The sequence below is a fragment of the Cinclus cinclus genome, chromosome 14, assembly GCF_963662255.1.
Source record: "Cinclus cinclus chromosome 14, bCinCin1.1, whole genome shotgun sequence".
In the NCBI taxonomy this organism is placed as follows: domain Eukaryota; kingdom Metazoa; phylum Chordata; class Aves; order Passeriformes; family Cinclidae; genus Cinclus; species Cinclus cinclus.
The window spans coordinates 15,045,258-15,064,049 of record NC_085059.1 but is presented as its reverse complement, the minus strand read 5'-3'; the positions used below and the strand labels follow the sequence as shown (position 1 = coordinate 15,064,049).

The window sequence follows — 18,792 nt, the reverse complement described above, 5'->3', positions numbered from 1 at the left end:
TGGGTGAGGCAGGGAAGGAAACGGCCTCAGGGCACTGCAGGCAACGGTACAGCCCGCCAGGAGCATCCTGGAGAGACTCAGCCTGCATCTCATCCGTGTGTGCAGCATGGGAAGAGAAGACTGGGCAGAAAACCAGGTCATCCTGCCAGCTCGGGTCCTGCCCCATGGGTGCTCATTGCAGAGCCTTGGTCAGCTCCTCCCTCCTTAAGCCGGTCCTGAAGGACCAGGCCAGGCCATTCTTCCCTCCTCAGACTTTTGCAGAGTCAGGGATGGGCACTTCCCAGCCATGAGCAGGGAAGGGGTGATTTGGTGCAGGAGAAGGTGGCTGGCGGCAGCACCGGGAGGCAGTCGGATGCCCTGCGGCGGGCGTTCGCCAGGAAACCACAGCTCGAGGACAGAATGGTGACATTTCCGTAGCTGAAATGCAATCACCGGCATTACCTGGCAGTGTGCGTGTCACCGCTGCTGGCACAGTGCCCCTGCACACACCAGTGGGGCTCTAGTTCTTGTTCTTGGGGGGCGCGTGTTTCAGCCAGGCGAACCCCTTCCCCACAGCCGGGCAGGGTAGGGTGATTTTGCGGGTGACATTGGGCGCCGCCGCACCGCGGGCACCCGGCTGAGGTCTGGCGCGGCACCGCGGGTGCCGGGGGGGATGTGGCCCTGGACATAGCAGGCGGGGACTCGGGGGCGGGGACGTCTCGCAGTGCAGGAACAGCTGCTCGCCAAGGACGAGCGCTCGGCCACAAGAACAGCCCGGGCGCGGCGGCGGTGGCGGCGGCTGTGAGCGCACCCGAGAGGCTCCGCGCTGCCGGTCAGTGCCCGCTGCGGGCCGGGGCACCGCGGGGGACCGGCCAGGGGGGCCGGACGGGGCCGGGCACTTCTTTCCGCAATGGCCGGGGGGAAGGAAAGTCGTGGAAAGCCCTGACTGGGTTGGGCGGTGAGCTGTGCAAGCGGAGGCTCCCTCCGAGGGGTGGCTGTAGGGGGAATCCCTGGGGTTTTTTTTTTTTTCCTTTCTTTCCTTCTTGACAAGCCCCGGGAGGGCTGCGCTGCTGGTGGGTGCTTCTTGCGGTGGGTGCTGGCGGGGCTGCGGGCCCCCCTGGGTGTGTCCCGGCGGGATGCGCCTTAGTCCATGCTTTGGTGCTGCGGGGGCTGCGGGAACACCCATCGTTCCTTACAGCTGGGATCCAGGATGAGCATCCCCCCCGGTTTAGTACCCACCAAATTTTGCACTGATAAACGCACCCCGCAACAGCCCAGAGGCTCGGAGCTCCTGGAGGCCCGGGAGGCTTTTTGGCAGTGGGGTGAGGCAGGCCACTTCGGGGACGTCCCTGGTCCCACCAGGAGGATGGATGCCAGTGGTTTTTAACCCGGAGAAGCTGCTGCCTTTGCTTCAGACAGCGGGTGGCGGGGCACTGGGTGTTGTGGCCTCTGTGCTGGGGGAGCCCCGCAGGGCAGTCGGGCTCCTGGGGTGCAGCCCCTGAGCTCAGACCTTTGGGGGGGCTTTGGAGAGGCTGGAGAGGTGCATTACTGGCGAAACAAAGGCTCCCACAAAGGCTGTGAGCATAAAATTTAGGATTTCGCACGGGATCCCCATAGCCCACATTTCTCCGTTGTTGGGTGGGGGGCAGGTGTACCCCCATGCTGGACCGCTGCTGCCCGATGGATGGGGTGTGATTGTCCGGGGGTTTTCCTGGCGCTGCTCTCCCGGCATCTGCAGAGGTGTCAGCAGCAGTGGGGGACAGGAACAGGGCACTACGAGGACGGGTCGGGGACTGGGTGTGGTCAGCGATTCTCCACCATTGCCGAGATGAATCGGGTGGTCTCAGCCCCGCTGCCACATGCATGGAGTGAGGGAGAAGGGCTGTGCCGTGCTCGGATTTCCCCACTCCCAGGAGGGTACACAGCTTCGTGTACAGGCTAAAGTGGCATTAAGAGGCTGCATGTGCGGGGAGTGGGATCCCTTGGCACGCACCCAGCATCCGGCCGCAGTGCGGCCCCACTGCGTGTGGGACATGTGGGGGCTGTCCCCTGTCCCCAGCCAGGAGCCACATGAAGGGGGTGAGGCTCACAGCCTCCCCAGCTGGAAAGGGAAAAGGAGGTGAAAGCAGCTCTGGGTTTCTGCAAAACTTTCTCCCCTTAGCCAGAGTGCATGTGCGTGCTAAAATCTTCCTGTACCCAAGCAGGGGCACCCAGCTGCGCAGAAGGTTGCAGGGCTGCATCTCCCCTTGCACGGGTGCTTCTGTAGGGATGTGCCGCCAAGCCAGGGAAATTCATGTGATTTCTCCTGCTCGCTTCACGGCATGAAACCAAACTCCTCTGGGGTCAGAAATCCCCCAGGGTGGCCCTGCTCTGCTTTGAATTTTTCTGCAACGTGTCTCGGAGGGAGGGTGAAGGAGCCAGGCGGGCCGTGCCTCATGGCTGGCCTCAGCTGACGCTCAGCGGTTCATTCATGGCTGGGCTCCATTTTCCAGCTGTTTTTCTCCCTCTACCAGCTTCCTCGGAGCAAATGGCGCTGTTGGGGGACTTTCTCTGGGAGGGTGGGGAGAGCCCACACCGCACTGGGTTGCAATTATAAGTGGTGCTGGTGTTAGAAAACAACCTGCAAGTTACCCTGGAAACCCAGCTGTGTTTCCTGGTCTCCAAGGATGTGTGGGACTGATGGTGGCCTTGATCACTACACAGAAACTCAGATAACAGCTGTGGGGGGATGTTGTGGGGGCTGCCCAGCACTGTGTGACAAGGAAATGTCCCCAGCAGCTGCTAAAGCTGGGATGGCCCCAGACTCCAGCACCTGGGGCTGCAGGGGAGCAGAAGGGACATTACGGGGTGCAGTGAGAAGGCCCAGCCCTGCGGAGGGTGCCCAGCCTGTTTCCACATATTCAGCACATTTTCTTCTTTGGTTTCTCTTGGTACTGGCAGGAAGCTGTGCAGGCTCTGCGCTGCCCCTGGCCTGTGGAGTCCCCTCAGTGCCAGATACCAAAGGCTCAGTAAGCACAGGGTGGCTGGCAGAGCCCCTCTCCCTGATCCATCCTGCAGCAGCTGGCATTGCACTCCCATGGGCACCACACCCCAGGAGGGAGCAAACCTTCCCTTAACTAATGCAACCTGCAGAGAGGGGCCTTGGCTCACATTGACCTTTCTGTTCCCTTCCACAGCTCCTTCTTTCCATCGCTCCAGAGATTTCCAGCTTGAGAAGCCATGGCACCCCAAGGAAAGGTAAGGGTGAGCTCCACACGGCAGGGATGGGTCCTGGGTTGCTGCAGGGCAGACCCCAGAGCTGGGGCAGTATCTCCAGCAGCAGCAAGGATGTGGTGACATGCATGGACACCATGCTGCCCAGGGCCTGTTTACATTCCTGCCTCTCCAGTCAGTGCTGTCTGGACATGATGCAGATGGGGGACGTGCTGGGCTGGGGAGCAGAGACAGCAAGGAGCAGAAATCCTTTTGGGACCACAGTGGGATGGGGAAGAGAAGCTGGGCCGTGGGAAGGGGAGATGTTGCACTGGGGATTTGGGCATTTGATAGAGAAAACTCCCACCTGAGCATGCTGCAAGGTGTGCAGCTCTGTTTGGGCCTTTCCCCTCTCCCCAGCCTGGATTACTTCCCACTCCAGAGTGGGGCTGGTGCAGTGTGGCAGCTGGGTGAGCAGGTGCTCCCCTGCAGCCAGGAAAACATCTCAGTGTGAGTGGAAAACCCTGCCTCGGTGGGCAGCTGTGGCTGGCTCAGTGCAGCCTGCCTGCTGGCAGGGGAGGAGTCCCAGCCCAGAGCCTCCCTTCTCCACAGCTGGGGCCAAGCTCTGCTTTCCATTCCCTGGAGAAATCAAGCAATTATTTCCTCCAGCCATACTACCCAAGGCTTCCTGCCGAGCTAATGCAGTGGTTGCTCTAGGTGGGGAAACTGAGGCACAGTGCGGGTGAGCATTTTCCTGCAGTAGTTCAGGACCCCAAGCAGCTATGGGGTGGAAGAGAGCAAAGCCACGCTGGGAATTTTGCTTCCACCCTCCTGTCCCCAGAGTGGCTTATTTTTAGCTGGGAGGTCCCGGACAGGCCAGGATGACTCAGAGGCTGGAGGAGGGGAGGCGGGAGGCCCCTGGCAGCTGAAACGGGATAGAAAGTGGGATGGGGGTATGAAGAGTATGCAGTGGGCAGGATGCTGTTTCCATCCTAACTCATGTTCCCGCACTTCTCTGGGGCTCTTTCCCACAGAGAATGTAGGGATTGTGGGGTGATGCAGAACACTGAGCTCCTGCCTCAGTTTCCCTTGCCCCAGGAAGGCAGGCAGCTCATGCTTCAATGGCTCAGCAGGCAGGAACACAGCCCTGCTCTTCCTCTCCATTTAACCACAGCCAACATCATGACCTCCCAATACCCTCCAGCCACCCTTGTTCACTCCTGCTGCCTCCAGGCACCTCCTTTGCCTTGTAATTTATTTCCACCTCTGCAAGGCATGTGTGTGGGAGCAGCTTGTGCCAAGCCAGGAGGGTCTGGGAGCTGCCGGGAAGTGGGGCTAAATCCAGCCCTCCTGATGAATCACCTGCAATACGATCTGTCCTGCACTGGCCTGGTTCCCTGGAAGGGCAGCATCTCCTCTTGGTCCCTGCCACATGGCACACCAGTGCCAGCAACTCCTCCAAAGAGGGCCTGTGGGGTGTGCCCAGTTTGTCTCTGGAAAACAGGAGGAGAGAGGCTGGTTTGCTTCTGAAGGTGATGGGTGGGATATGAAGCAGAGCTGTTGTGTCGTGATGTTGGGATGGGACCCAGGAGAGTGGTGGGTGTGGAGCTACCCTGAGTCCATCTCCCTGGGCTCATTCCTGGAGGAACTTCCTGGGTTAGGGATATTGATGCCCATCTTCTCTGAGTATATGCTGGCTTTAGATGTCCATGCTGGCATCAGGCCTGGGCCTTTGTACAGCTCCTGAGGATCTTAAAGAAGCCATGCAGCAGATCCTGGGCGGATGAACCCAGGGAGGTGCACACACCCAGCTGGCACATGGTACAAGCAGAGCAATGGGAGGATGCTCAGTTTCCCAGGGTGCTGACACAGCTGACAGCCCCAGCTCAGCTCCCAGCCCTCCTGTTTCTCGTCAAGACTACTAAGGAAATGCTGCTGTTTAGTTCTTCTCACTCCGTGCCTGTGGTGGCGATGTATCCCAGTTCCTGATGTGGGGCCAGGATGGTTTTGCATCTGCTTCCACATAGGGTGATGCTGTTCTCATTCAGAGGCTGGGTCCAGGCTCCCATGGGGTGAATTCCCCTGGACAAAGCTGACCTGGGAAGGGGGATTTTGGTCCCTCCTTTTTCTGAGGTCTCTGGAGGTGTCATTCCTGGGCTCCCTGTCATGCAGTTTGGATGTGGCAGAAGAGCAAATAGAAGTGGATCAACCCCCAGGATTTCTCAGGCTCTTAGGAAAGTCTTTCCCAATACCTAGGGTCTCTGCTCCAACCCCTTGGATCAGCCTGGGCCCCATAGGAGTGCATGTTGGAGCAGGACAAACTGTTGGCAGCTCTGGTGCTTCTCAGTGTTTTCCAGTTGTGGAAAAGCCCATTTGTGCCTGTAAATTTGTATTCTTGCTTGGAGGCCATGCAGAGCCTGGGTATCTTCTGCATCCAGAGTGATTCCTTGCTTGCAACTGGCAGTGGAAAATTAATTCCCTCTGTAGAGAGGGCAAAGAGGAAAAGAAACAACTGCAGAGGAGAACAGCTGTTTATGTCTGAGGTTGAGGTTTGCCTTGAGCAACCTAAGCCACAGCATATCTCACCTCAGTCCTGCTCAGCTTCAACTTCTCCTTCCCACATCCCACTGGGGCTGCTCCTTCCTCTTGTACCTTCTCCCCTCTTTTCTCATAGGTCTACAGGGGCTCAGTGAAGGATTTCCCAGGCTTTGACGCCAACCAGGATGCAGAGGCCTTGTACAATGCCATGAAGGGATTTGGTATGAATGCTCCTCCAGACTGTCCCAGGGCTACCCTTGGTGTCCCTTATGCCTTTGGTTGACCCTCGAATGGCTGGGTGTCCTGCACCACTTCCCCTCTCAGCTGACTGACTGCTCCAGCAATGTGCTAAAGCTCTCCTGCTTTCCTTTCCTCCCTGGAGCCAGCTTGGCTCTGCTTGTCCTCCCAGCCCCAACTCCAGAGCAGCTTTGGGCACAGCAGGGTGGCTGTGGTGACTCCTGGCTCTCCCCACAGGCAGTGACAAGGAGGCCATCCTTGACCTCATCACATCCAGAAGCAACAAGCAGCGGGTTGAGATCTGCCAAGCCTACAAGTCCCTCTATGGGAAGGTAAAGCCAGGAATGCTCCCTGGCCCATGCCCCCACTGCGAACACAAGTGGCCTTGGCTGCCACCACCCAGCCCATGCAGGGACCCACCACTTCCTGGACTCACTCAGAGGTGCTGTGGAGCAGAGGATGCCCCAGCCCTCTTCTCCCCCTCCACCAGGACCTCATCGCAGACCTGAAGTATGAGCTGACGGGGAAGTTTGAGCGGCTGATCGTGAGCCTGATGCGCCCCCCAGCTTACGGAGATGCCAAGGAGATCAAAGATGCCATCTCGGTAAGGGGTGGGCACACCCCCCCAGTGCCCCTCTGAGGACAGCCCAGCCAGCCCCATGGCTCATGGGGCTGTGTCTCTGCCCGCAGGGCATCGGCACGGATGAGAAGTGCCTCATTGAGATCCTTGCCTCCCGCACCAACCAGGAGATCCATGACCTGGTGGCTGCCTACAAAGATGGTGAGGGCTGAGAAAGGGCAGGGGCTGCCCTGTGTCCCCTTGGGCCACAAAAAGGGCAGAGGTGAAGTGATACAGCTCTCCAGGCCTGATCTCTTCCCTTCCTATTCCCAGCCTATGAGAGAGACCTGGAAGCTGACATCGTTGGAGACACATCAGGCCACTTCAAGAAGATGCTCGTTGTTCTGCTTCAGGTGTGTCCATCTGTCCAGCTTGTGTAGGTGATGGTTGCCTGTGCCCTGCAGGGCTGAGCCCGCCTCTCTCCCACAGGGTGCCAGGGAAGAGGATGATGTGGTGAGTGAGGACTTGGTGGAGCAGGATGCCAAGGTGAGTCTTGGTGGGTCACTGTGATAGGTGATTAACTGGACAGGGATGGAGCTGGTGGCACTGGGACATCTGGATTTAGGCTGCAAAAGGTGGGTGGGTGCCAAGGGCAGCACCCTGAGTCAAGCTGTGCCACCTTCCCCATCCCACAAGGACCTGCTGGAAGCTGGCGAGCTGAAATGGGGCACAGATGAGGCCCAGTTCATCTACATCCTTGGCCGGAGGAGCAGACAGCATCTCCGCCTGGGTGAGCATCACCTGCGAGCTCAGGGTGGGCCTGAACGTATCTTGGCAGCTTCTCCAGGCATCTCCTTGCTCTCATCCTGCAGTCTTTGATGAATATCTGAAGATTGCTGGGAAGCCCATTGAGAGGAGCATCCGGGGAGAGCTCTCTGGTGACTTTGAGAAGCTGATGTTGGCTGTGGGTAAGCCAGCCCCACATGGGGATCCTTCAAAAACACATCACTGCTCTTCCTTGATGGGGGGGATGAGCACTGGAGCCATCAAGGTCAGGGCTGTGGCTGTACCTGGTATCAGGGAGCTCAGGGAGGCTCCTTCAGGATGGGTGGGGATACTGGATGAGGTGTGGGTGCTCAGAGGTTGGGGGCACTGGAGGCAGTGGTGAAGCTGGGTGCTAGAATCCCTTACCACACCCTAATTTCTCTGCAGTGAAATGTATCAGAAGCAAAGCAGAGTATTTTGCTGAAAGGCTCTACAAGGCCATGAAGGTGAGTGGATTTCCCCTTCTCTACAGGGACCCCCCAGCATTGCAGGGATCTGGCCAGAGGAGTGGTCCTCTTGCCATGGGGTGCTTCTGGAGAGAACAGTGACAAAGGTCCATGAAGGCAGGACTTTCATGACCTGGGGTCTCTGCTCCTTCTTCCAAAGGAGTTATTCCTTCAGACCCAGGACTGGGTAGAAATCAGATAGAAGGTCCCATATGTGATGGGCTGAGCAGAGTTGCTCAGCCATCCCAGGTTTGATGTGGGGGTTGCTCGATTGCAGGGTCTGGGCACGAGAGACAACACGCTGATCCGCATCATGGTGTCCCGCAGCGAGATCGACATGCTGGACATCCGGGAGGTGTTCAGGACCAAATATGAGAAATCTCTCTACAACATGATAAAGGTAAGTGCTGGGGGTCCCTGCTCACCCTACAAGCAGCTGCTGGTGTTGCCTCCCTCATGATGCCAGCACCCCTAGGAGGGCTGTGCTGGCTGTCCATCTCTGAGGACAGGGTTCAGAGAGACTCCTCTCCATGAGCCCATCCATGGCACTACCTTGACTCTATCTACTGCATGGTTCTCTGTCTCCATCTGCCTTTCCAGGAGGACACGTCTGGGGAGTACAAGAAGGCTCTGCTGAAGCTGTGTGGAGGGGACGATGAGTAAGACCACCTGTCACCCCCTTTGTCCCTCTTCACCCCCTTGGTACTGGGTACAACATCTGGGTCAGAGCCTGGTGTAGCACCTGGACCAGCAACACCCACAGTGACTCTGGTTTGGTACAGGGGGCCCTGTGGCCCCTCTACATGGCCAGCCACAATGTCATGGTCCCCTCTTGGCACATGGGAGCCCTGCAGGGCAGGGCCAAACCCCTGGAGGGAGGGTGCTCTGGTGGGGGAGGTTGAGATTCACCACACATTTCCTCCCATTCCCACCCATCCAGCCCCACAGCAAGCACCTGGCTCCTTCCCCCGTGCCCAGTGGATACAAAACACCCCTCATGGAGGAGCAAGACAGGGTGAGGGGGGGCTGCTGGCAGGAGCAGGGCCCCCATGGCTCACTGTCCCCTGTCCTTGCCCGTTGCAGTGCTGCAGGTGAGTTCTTCCCCGAGGCGGCGCAGGTGGCCTATCGGATGTGGGAGCTTAGTGCGGTCAAAGTAGAGGTCAGCACCCCCAGTCCCCCTGCACCCCCTCTGTGCTGCCTGCCAGCTTGGGACCCCTGGCTGCAACTCTCTGCCATGGGGCACAGCCAGCCCCACACCTCTGCTCTGACTCTCGTTCCCTGGCTTCTCTGGATGCCATTCTCTGGTTTTGGGGTACAAGGTTGACAAGAAGTAACCGTGGTGGGGCTGGCCACCCCCTGTGGGCTCCACTAACCCCCTCCTCCCTCTGAGGCCTTCCTCCCTTGGGGCAGTGGGTCCTGCATGTCTCTGCAATTCATCACATGCAGCCCTGGCTCCAGTGCCCACCAAAGAACTCCCGCACCTTGGGGTAGCCCAGAGCTGGCCAGGGCATGGCTGCAGTACGGGGAGGAGCAAACTGCATGCAGCTGAAGCTCCCACAAAAGGGTGCTTTGGGATGTGCAGAAAATACACCCTGAGCCCTATGTGAACACTGTGAGCATGGAGATGTGTTTGGAGCTGTAAGGACACAGGAGGATAGAACTGTAGGGCAGGAGTGGGCACCCTTTCAGCAACTCCTCTTCTGTATCTCAGTGACATGGCCAGCCCAGGGTGAGATGTTCCAGGCTAGGGCAGGCAGGTGTAACACTGGGCAGGACACCGAGACTCCAGTCCAACACTGTCTGTTGCTGTCTTCTTCCTGCTCTCTGCTAGTCAGGCTATGGTTTGCCTCTAATGGAAGGGGTAACAGTGGTGGGGAGATCCTCACTGACCCCCAGGTGCTTGCACTAACACAGAACCTGCTTTGGCCTCAGCTTGCTGGGTGGCACCTTCCCTCCTCTCCATCTCTCCTTCTCTCCATCTCTCTTCTCCATCCCTCCCTCTCTCCATCCCTTCATCCCTTCCTCCCTCCCTCTCATCTCAAGGGTGAACATAAACCCTCTCTGCATCCACAGCTGCGAGGAACTGTGCAGCCTGCTGGAGACTTCAACGATGATGGGGATGCGCAGGTGCTGAGGAAGGCAATGAAGGGCCTGGGTAAGTGGGGACCATGAGTTTAGGCCTTCCCTGCTGCTCCTCAACATCTCTTGGGGCAGAAAATCCACCCTGGCCCATGCATGGAAACCCCAGGGGGAATCGAGATGGAGCTGTGGGAGTTCTCCCTTCCCACCTACCCAGCTTGTGGGGGTGGTGATGTGCCCATGGTCAGGGGTGACACGGTGACACAGTGTGGCTCTGCTGTTATTGCAGGCACGGATGAAGGGGCCATCATAGAGGTGGTGACCAAGAGGAGCAACGCCCAGAGGCAACAGATCCTAAAGGCTTACAAGGCTCATTATGGCAGGGTACTGCAGCCTCCATCCCACCCTGGTTCCTCCTGCCCACATCCTGCCCCCTCTCACATGGAGGTCAGCCACTCACTGAAGGAAATCCTGCCCAAGGAGCAGTGGGCAGCTGGAGTATACTCACTGGCCCTGGCACGACTCCCCCATGGGAAAGAGTTGTCACAGCAGCCTCCCACTCTGGGTGCCCCACCAGCCCAAGTGAGGGTGTCCCTTCCCCTTCACTTGCCCCATCCTCAGCTCTGCATAGAGGGCTCCAGAGCTGGAATCTTCTCAGAGCCAACCAAATACATGACATTAAACCGCTCCAAGGGATTTCATAGATGTCTCCATTCCTTACACTCTCCTTCCCTTTTTTTTTACTCTCATGTTGCCTCTACTGGTCCATTCCTGCAGAAGCAGCTGGGGACCAAGCACTCAAACGCTTTTGCAGGACCTGATGGCAGACCTGAAATCTGAGCTGTCTGGCAGCTTGGCCAAGCTGATCCTCGGCCTGATGCTGACACCAGCCCAGTATGATGCCAAGCAGTTGAGGAAGGCCGTGGAGGTAATTGCCACACTGCTGGTGGCCCAGGGCTGTCCATGTCCATAGCTTCACATGCCCCAGGGTCTCATCTATGGAGAAGAAAAGATCAGAAAACCAGGACAAAGACCTGGTTTGCATTCAAGACTTGCATGCCTCTTTGCAGCCCAGCATGCTCAGCCAGCTGGTAGCCACAGGAGAACCAGGGCAGGAGCAAACCAGTGACATGCACTGCTATCCACCAATCACACCAGTTGGGACACCATTAGCAGTGTACTTGGACATTTCTATGTAGATTCCTACCAACCCTTGGGGCCATTTGCTGGACATAGACTTTTGCCACATGGTTCACCTGGACCCCTCCTTGCCTGGCACTGCAGGGCAGTGCCATCCTGTTCCCATCTGGTATTGGCATCTGTAGCACCCACCATGTCACTGTCTTCCAGGGGGCTGGCACAGATGAGAGCGTCCTCATTGAAATCATGGCCACGCGGAACAACCAGGAGATCCGGGCTATCAACGAGGCGTATCAGGAAGGTAGGGCATGGGAGGGACAGGGGGAGCACCCATGTTCTGGGCACAGATAACACTGTACAAGGTCCTTCTACAACCCAGGTGAAGTTTTGTCTCTGGTTTGGGTCCATGGCTTGGTGTTGTGAAGGGCTTAGTCCCTCCAGCAGAGCTCTGGTCCTCGCCTCTCTCCATCTCACCAGCCCTGCCCCAGCTCTGCCATAAGTGTCTCCTTCCCTGAGAGATCTTTCACAATGATCCTATTTCCTCCAGAATACTTGGAGCAAAAGGTTGTGCTTATGCTCAGAGCATTAGAGCTGCTGGAGTGATCTCCTCTTCCCTGGGTTTGAACTTAGCAGATGGAGGCATCTGCTTCAGCCATGCTTCCCATGGGGATCACGGGCACAACAGGCACTGGGGGGTTGGGAAGCTGAGCTGTAGGGCTCAGCCATCCCTTCTCCACAGCCTACCACAAGAGCCTGGAAGATGACCTGAGCTCTGACACATCGGGGCATTTCAAGAGGATTCTTGTCTCCTTGGCTCTGGTAAGGGCAGCTCTCACTGGGTCTTTTCCTCTCCCTGCCACAGGCAGTGCTGGGGGTCTGGAAGGACAGTGGCTGGAGAAGACAGGCCATCACTGCCTGTCTGGGCAGTGCTGCTGGACTCTGTCTGCCACCCCCTCACTTGGGGGTCTCACAGATATCCCCTCTCCATCTCCGTGATTTTTGTATCCAACCACAGGGCAACCGTGACGAAGGACCAGAGAACGTCACACAGGCGCACGAAGATGCCAAGGTAAGACCCATACTCTTATGGACTGTGCATTAAAAAAAAAGAAGAGGATGTTGCATACCTTGATCTGGAATTGACATTCTCAGGGGAAGCAAATGTGGCTGGGCCAGGGTCTCTGTAAACTGCAGGGGGAGATGCCAGGTGAAATGACACCCTTGGAAGTAAAGCCTGATTCCTGAAGCCCTTGGCTTTGCTGCTCCATGCACAGGGAGAGCAGACCCAGGGAGTTCCCAACCAGTAGGCTGCAGCCTTTCTTGTGCAGAGCTGCCACTCTGGGGTTCAGTAGCAGACACTGATGCTGAAATTTGGCTCTTGATCTTCAAACGCAGCTTTGGGCTGGTCTGCAGGAGCAATCCACCTCTGTGATTTGTGCAGGGGGCAGCCCTGACACACTGGGGTGCTCCAAACCTCTCCTGGGCTGTGGTAAGACACAATTGGAGGGGGAAAGCTGAGCAGCCAGAAGCAGTGCAGAGGGGTGTGGGGGCTCAGTCCCTGGCTCAGCTCCTGGTCCCAGGAGACCTGTGACCCACGGGCTGTGTTCCGTGACCTCCTGCTCCTCGGGGTCACATCTTTTCTAGAAGGGGCTGGGAAGATCTGTGCAGGGTCAAACCCAAGCTCTTGCTTGGCTGTCCCATGCCAGGACTGGATGTTCCAACACATGGGAGAGCACCACAGCATTCCCAGCAGGGCTGCCGCCAGCAGAGGGAGTGGATGCTGTGCTGCCTGTGTCCCTGTCCCTGCACTGCCTGCACCCTGCCACACTCTGCTGTACCTCTGCCCAAGCACTGCCTGCACCCTGACACACTCTCTGCTGTACCTCTGCCCAAGCACTGCCTGCACCCTGACACACTCTCTGCTGTATCTCTGCCCAAGCACTGCCTGCACCCTGACACACTCTCTGCTGTATCTCTGCCCAAGCACTGCCTGCACCCTGACACACTCTCTGCCTGTACTTCTGCTGATGCCTTTTTGGGGCTACCTAAAAACAGAGGCTACACAAAACTAAGAGAATAAAAAGCAATTATATTTATTGAAGGGCCTTCAGGTACATTTAGGGCACATGTAGCCCCCACAGGGCAGGGGGGGAGCATCCAAAATGGATGGTGGGTCACAGTTTTTCACACTTTTATAAGTTTGGTCCATTTTCATATTGGAGGTTAATCTTCCAATTTCAGCTTCAGGTAATGAAGTCATTTACCCCAAGTTTGCTATCCCCAACTCATTTTTGTTCACATTTCTCAGGGCCTGAGACAGTCAGGTGTCCTTGATTCCCAGGCCTGGAGAGGAATTGTTTTGTCTGACTAAAATGGGAAAGCAGTAGCTAACAGTCTATATGGAGTTTAGAGTTACACACTGAAGAATTGCAGGATTACAGATATATGAAAAATATAAAAGCTGAAATTCTAAGGCGTTACTGCCCATTCACTCCCTGCACGCCTGCTGCATGTGCTGCTGCTCACCTCACCCTGCTGCACAGAGAGAGCCAGGGATGACATGCACAGGGACGAGCCAGCCAAGTGGCACCTGACCTGGCACCAGGCTGTGTTTTGTCAGCAAAGCTGCCTTTCCCCTCCTCCCCCTGGCAGAGGTGGGCAGGCTGGTGGGAGCCAGGCAAGGGTGCTCCAAGAGGAGCAACAGGCTGACACCCAAGCTCCAGGGCTGGGGGGACTCACTTTGTTCGGCCAAAGACCACCCTCCCAAGGTACTGGTGTAGAGGCCAAACTGGAGGAGGACACAGGTCCTGCTCATGGGGAAGCAGGGGACCTCGGGACAGGTAGTTTTAAGGGATTTTGGTAGACTTCCCTTGCTTTGTCAGGAAATGATAAAGGTTGAGCAGCACCTTCTGACCCTGTTGTCTTCCTGTCTCTCTCTCTCCACCAGGTTGTTGCTGAGACCCTGGTGAGTGCCTGCCCTTTCGCTTCTCACCCTTCTGCATGTTTGAAAGGATGTTGCCATCCTGGGGTGCAGGGCTGGGGCTAGGAATTGCAGCCCCACAAGCCAGGCATTTCTGACCACATGGGCTGTGCTCACTGGCTTGGGACTCTGGTGTCTTTGCATCAGGATAGGGAACAATGGGATGGATGGGACCTACAATGAGAGCACTTCCCTGCAGCATGGGGCAGAAGAGGGAGAAAGCCACCTGCCCTGCCCTTGGGGACCAAGCCTGCCCACTGCCTGCATGCAGGACCCGTGTTTCAGGCAGTGTGGGACTCAGGGCTGGCTTCCCTGACTCCCCAAAAATGGGAACTGGGTAAGGGGTGACTTTATCCTGCAATAGCCTAATGGATGAGCACAGCCTCCCACTTATGCCCACAGAGGAATGGCAGCTGTTTAATTCATGGGCAGCATTGCTGTGGTCCAGGGTAACTTCTGTGTCTGGCATCCCTGAATTTCCTCTTCAGGTGGTGTTGGTCACCCCTGAAACGTCCTCCACAAAGGACAAAAAAAGTCTTAACCATGAGCATTGCAGAACTTTTTCCATAAAAACTGAAAAACATATTTTCTTAGAGATAATCTGTGAGTGTGCAGCTTCACATCCATGCAGAGGAAATGCCTTTTTTAGGGGGAAAAACTCCCCAGCTATTTTACTGCTCATAAAAGTGTTTCCAGTCAGGACTGGCTGTCCCAGAAATAGCTGTTTGATGCCTGTGTCCCTCTCTGCTATGCCCATTTCTCTGTCTCCCTCTTCACTCTTTGCTCTCTCCCAGAAACTTGCTGATGTCTCCAGCAGTGACTCCAGTGACTCCCTGGAGACTCGATTCCTCAGCATCCTCTGCACCCGCAGTTACCCCCATCTCCGCAGAGGTAGGATCAGATTTCTCCATCAGCTTCAACTGATGTGCTTGGATTTGGGCTGGATGGGAGATGGAGAGATAGGGGTCCCCTCAAGACTGAGGTTGAGCCCTGTCTCCCCAGCTGTGGTGGGGAGGAGGCAGTAGGAAGAGCTGGCATGGTTTGGCATTTGAGGTGGCTTGTTGAAGTCACCCAAGTCTGCTCTGGTCCAGAAGTCTCCACATCTGAGGCTTGAGTCTCCCAGGTACCCAGGGCTGGGATGGAACAGCTCAGCAATGATCCTTTCCTCTTCCCCCACCTCCAGTGTTCCAGGAGTTCATCAAAATGACCAACCACGATGTGGAGCACGCCATCAAGAAACGGATGTCGGGAGATGTGAGGGATGCCTTCGTGGCCATCGGTCAGTGCTCCCTCAGGGCAGGCAGCCCCTTTAGCTGTCACTGCCAAGGCAGTGTGGCAGCAGATTCCTGCTGCTGTTAAGCCATGGAGACTTCCAGTGGGGCATGGGGTTGGGGGACTTACAGGGTCCCTAGAGAGGGCCAGGCCTGCACCCTTGTGCCAAGGAGGGCTTGTGGCTGAGACAGTGGTGCCACAGCTCCTTGCTGTGATGTGTCCCCTGGGTGCCATGAACCCACTTTCTGTCCCCTCTGTGTGTTGCAGTCCGGAGTGTGAAGAACAAGCCAGCTTTCTTTGCTGACAAGCTCTACAAGTCCATGAAGGTGAAGACAGGGCTGGGCTGTGGGAGAGGGCTGGGCTGGGATTCTTTGGGACTGTGCTTTAACCCCCTGAAAGGGATGGGATTGTTTGGCTGTCCCTGAGGGAGTGAAGAGGGCTGACCACAAACCAACACCTGGGGTTATCAGATGTGTCAGACTGATGTCTTGCTGGCAGCAAGTCCAGCATATGTCCAATGAGAGATCACAGAACAGTTAGGGTTGGAAGGTCATCTAGTCTAATTGCCTGCAATAAGCAGGGACATCTTCAAGACTGCTTAAGGCCCCACCAACCTGGCTGTGAATGTTTCCACAGAGGGGAGATCCACCACCTTTCTGGGCAACTTGTGCCAGTTTCACCGCCCTCATTGTAAAAAAATTCTTCCTTGTAACTAGTCTGAATATTTTCTTTTAACTTAAAAGGGGCTTTAGAAAGATGGAGACAAACTTTTTAGCAGGGTGTGTAGTGATAGGACAAGGGGTGATGGTTTTAAGTATAAAAAGACTGCAATAAGGTCTCTCCAGAGCATTCTCTTCTTCAGGCTGAACCCCCCCCCCCCCCCCCCCCCAGCCTTTCCTCACAGGAGAGGTGTTTCAGCCTTTTTGTGGCCCTCCTGTGGTCCTGCTCCTGAGTTTGGACTGTGCTGGAGATGCCAGGAGCATCTGTGAGCCCCAGTCCCTACAGGGCTTTTTATTCAAGCTCCCCCCTTGCAGGGTGCTGGCACAGATGAGAGGACCCTAACTCGGATCATGATTTCTCGGAGTGAGATTGACCTATTCAACATCCGTGGCGAGTTCATAGACCTGTTTGACAAATCGCTGCACCACATGATTGAGGTGAGGGGACAGGGACATCCCTTCCTGGCTCATCACCTTGTCTGGCTGAGCCCTGGCCCTGAGCCATGAGGGGACCTGAGCCATGAGGAGCACAAGGGCTGAGAATCACCTGGGGACGGGGAACCTGGCTATAGAGTTGGGTGGTCTGGCTGTAGAGAGGATGTGCTGGCATCTTCCACTGCTGCAGGGTGTCCAGGACATGGAGCTGTGCTTTCCCTGTGCCCAGCACCTTGAACCAGGCTTCCCCAGGCCTGGTTCTCTGACATGGCTCTTCCTCTTACAGAAGGACACCTCTGGCGACTACCGCAAGGCTCTGCTGGTCCTGTGTGGTGGGGAGGACTAGGTGGCAGCTGGGGCCCTTTATGTCTGAGCCAGCACACAGCCACTGCCTTGATGTCACTGCAGCTTCGGGGGCTTCAGGGGACGCTCATTCCCCTCCAGAGAACAACTCACTTTGCGCTGGAAAGCAGCACCACATTGCAAGCGGGGGAGTCTCGGGGAGGGGAACAGAGAGGCCTGGGTAGGGAGATTGTCTTGAAGCAAAATAATTCATACCCGAACATGCCACTAAACCAAGGAATTTACCCAGATGGAAAAGACAATTTTAAATCTGATAAATAAAACCTCACTGTTGCTGACCCTGGGGCGAGAGCAGTTGACTTACTGCAGCAGGTTTAGATGGGACTGAGAAGCCTTGGTGTCTCCGTGCTCCCATAGGCAAACTCAGGTAAGAGCCCAGCCCCAGCTCCAGGGAGGGCCCTGAAGACACCACAAAACCTCTCTGAGCAACGTTTCTGCTGAGAAAGGGGCTGAAAATGCATGTGGGGCTGGCAGCAGTGCAGGGACTTCACCAAGAACTTCACTACATGCCTCTGAAAATCCCCGGCAGGGTTCATGCCGTTGTGTAGATGATGCTTTCATAAACCAGAGATACAAATCAGGCTTGATGGCATCCACCCGTCCTCACACGCGGTTTCCTGTGCTTTCAAGCTGCTGAAGAAGCAGTCGAAAGGCACATGCCATAGAGGCTACACCCCCAAACAGTTTGTTTGCACTTCCCCCAGCACTCAGGAAAAAAGAACTGGAATTTCCAAAAGCGGGAAATTCCAGCACTTTCAATTGTTTCCAAGTCAGAACAAAAAGCTGTGAATACCCTAGTCTTCCTCGGAACAGCTGGGTGAGGAAAGCTTCAGCTTCAAAATATCAAAGCAGTGTTAGGAACAATAATGCAATATTATTACAACACTTCAAAACCAGCTGAGGTCAAGAAGCAGTAACGTGTAGAGACAAACCAGGGAAGCTGAAACAACTCAGCTGGGTATTATCCCACTAAAAATTCCCTTGATGCCTTCCTGTAAAACATCCCCTTGTAACAAAATAACCTTTCTTGAGGGAAAACAGTCTAGTTGAAACTTTTTCACCCTCCCCATACTTCCCATAGAGATTTGGGTTCCTCTGTCTAGCCCCTGTGTGTAAGCAGGATTGGGCATCCCTGTCCAGACAGCATCTGGGGGGCTCAACATACACGGTGCCTGTAGCAGCCTATGGGTCACCTGCTTAGCCAAGAACCAGCTGTAAAGACTTGGAGTAGCTGCAGAAGTAGTTTTGAAGGGAAGATGCAACCCCAGTCTCTTCCTGCAGCTCTGCACTGCAGCTCCAGGCTTTGTAGCAGAGCCTTCTGGAGATGAGGGTGGCACAGAGACTGCAGGGAGCAGAACTGGCCACCTCCCTGCAGCTGGGAACAGGGCTCAGGAGTGAGGAATGCCCAAGGAAGTTCTGAGGCTTGGGTGACAGCCCATCACCCCTGGGAGAGCCAGATCTGAGGCAGCAGAGCCCTGTTCCTGCTGAGCAGGGGGAAACCCTGCTCAGCATTAGCACAGGGCCACGACATGTGAGCCATCATCTGCTTCATTCTTGTTGCCAAAACAGATGCTCCAGGGCTCTTTTTTTCTTTTTTTTTCTTTTTTTTTGGGGGGGGGGGGGGGAAGGGGAGAGGGGTGTTCCCTGGGCACAGGTGTAAACACTCCAGTGAATTTTCTGGTTGTACCATGATTGCTATACACCAATGGCCAGGGAATTCACCACCCACAGCCTAGATGTCTTGGAGTGGCACAAGACCCCAAGTCAGTCCCTCAGAGCCAGTCCCCAGCTCAGCTCAGAGTGATGCCACCACCAGGAGGACTGGCTGACTAGAGCATATTGGTCCCAAGGCCAGGAATTTTCCTGGCACCAGTTGCAGGCTGTCCTACAATGCAGACAAGGTGGCAAAGTCACACAATGTTTGGGGACAGGAAGGGAGAGTGAGATGGGGTTTCTTCTTTGAGCAACTCCCTCTTCTGTAAAAGTCTTGCAGTCAAAAAGCCTCTGTCTTGCCCCAGTGCCATAGTA

At 56.0% G+C, this 18,792-nt stretch overlaps 1 protein-coding gene across 1 annotated transcript; it reads left to right on the top strand.

Annotated features, from left to right (window-relative positions):
* The first annotated feature begins 658 nt into the window (after positions 1-658).
* On the top strand, positions 659-16,958 carry ANXA6 (annexin A6). Its single transcript, XM_062502553.1, has 26 exons — positions 659-811; positions 3,156-3,216; positions 5,846-5,930; positions 6,184-6,278; positions 6,437-6,550; positions 6,637-6,727; positions 6,839-6,918; positions 6,995-7,051; positions 7,202-7,295; positions 7,378-7,473; positions 7,718-7,776; positions 8,054-8,176; positions 8,377-8,435; positions 8,860-8,935; positions 9,850-9,931; positions 10,145-10,239; positions 10,670-10,783; positions 11,206-11,296; positions 11,735-11,814; positions 12,011-12,064; positions 13,943-13,960; positions 14,770-14,866; positions 15,159-15,254; positions 15,515-15,573; positions 16,282-16,404; positions 16,688-16,958. The coding sequence occupies exons 2-26, from the start codon at positions 3,199-3,201 to the stop codon at positions 16,745-16,747; spliced, it is 2,016 nt and encodes a 671-aa protein (XP_062358537.1). The 5' UTR covers positions 659-811; positions 3,156-3,198; the 3' UTR covers positions 16,748-16,958.
* The last annotated feature ends 1,834 nt before the right edge of the window (positions 16,959-18,792 follow it).

Coding starts and splice junctions, on each gene's coding strand:
- ANXA6 (XM_062502553.1), top strand. Junction 8,436..8,859: donor CTGTGTGGAGGGGACGATGA/GTAAGACCACCT, acceptor TGCCCGTTGCAG/TGCTGCAGGTGAGTTCTTCC. Junction 15,574..16,281: donor AGCTCTACAAGTCCATGAAG/GTGAAGACAGGG, acceptor CCCCCCTTGCAG/GGTGCTGGCACAGATGAGAG.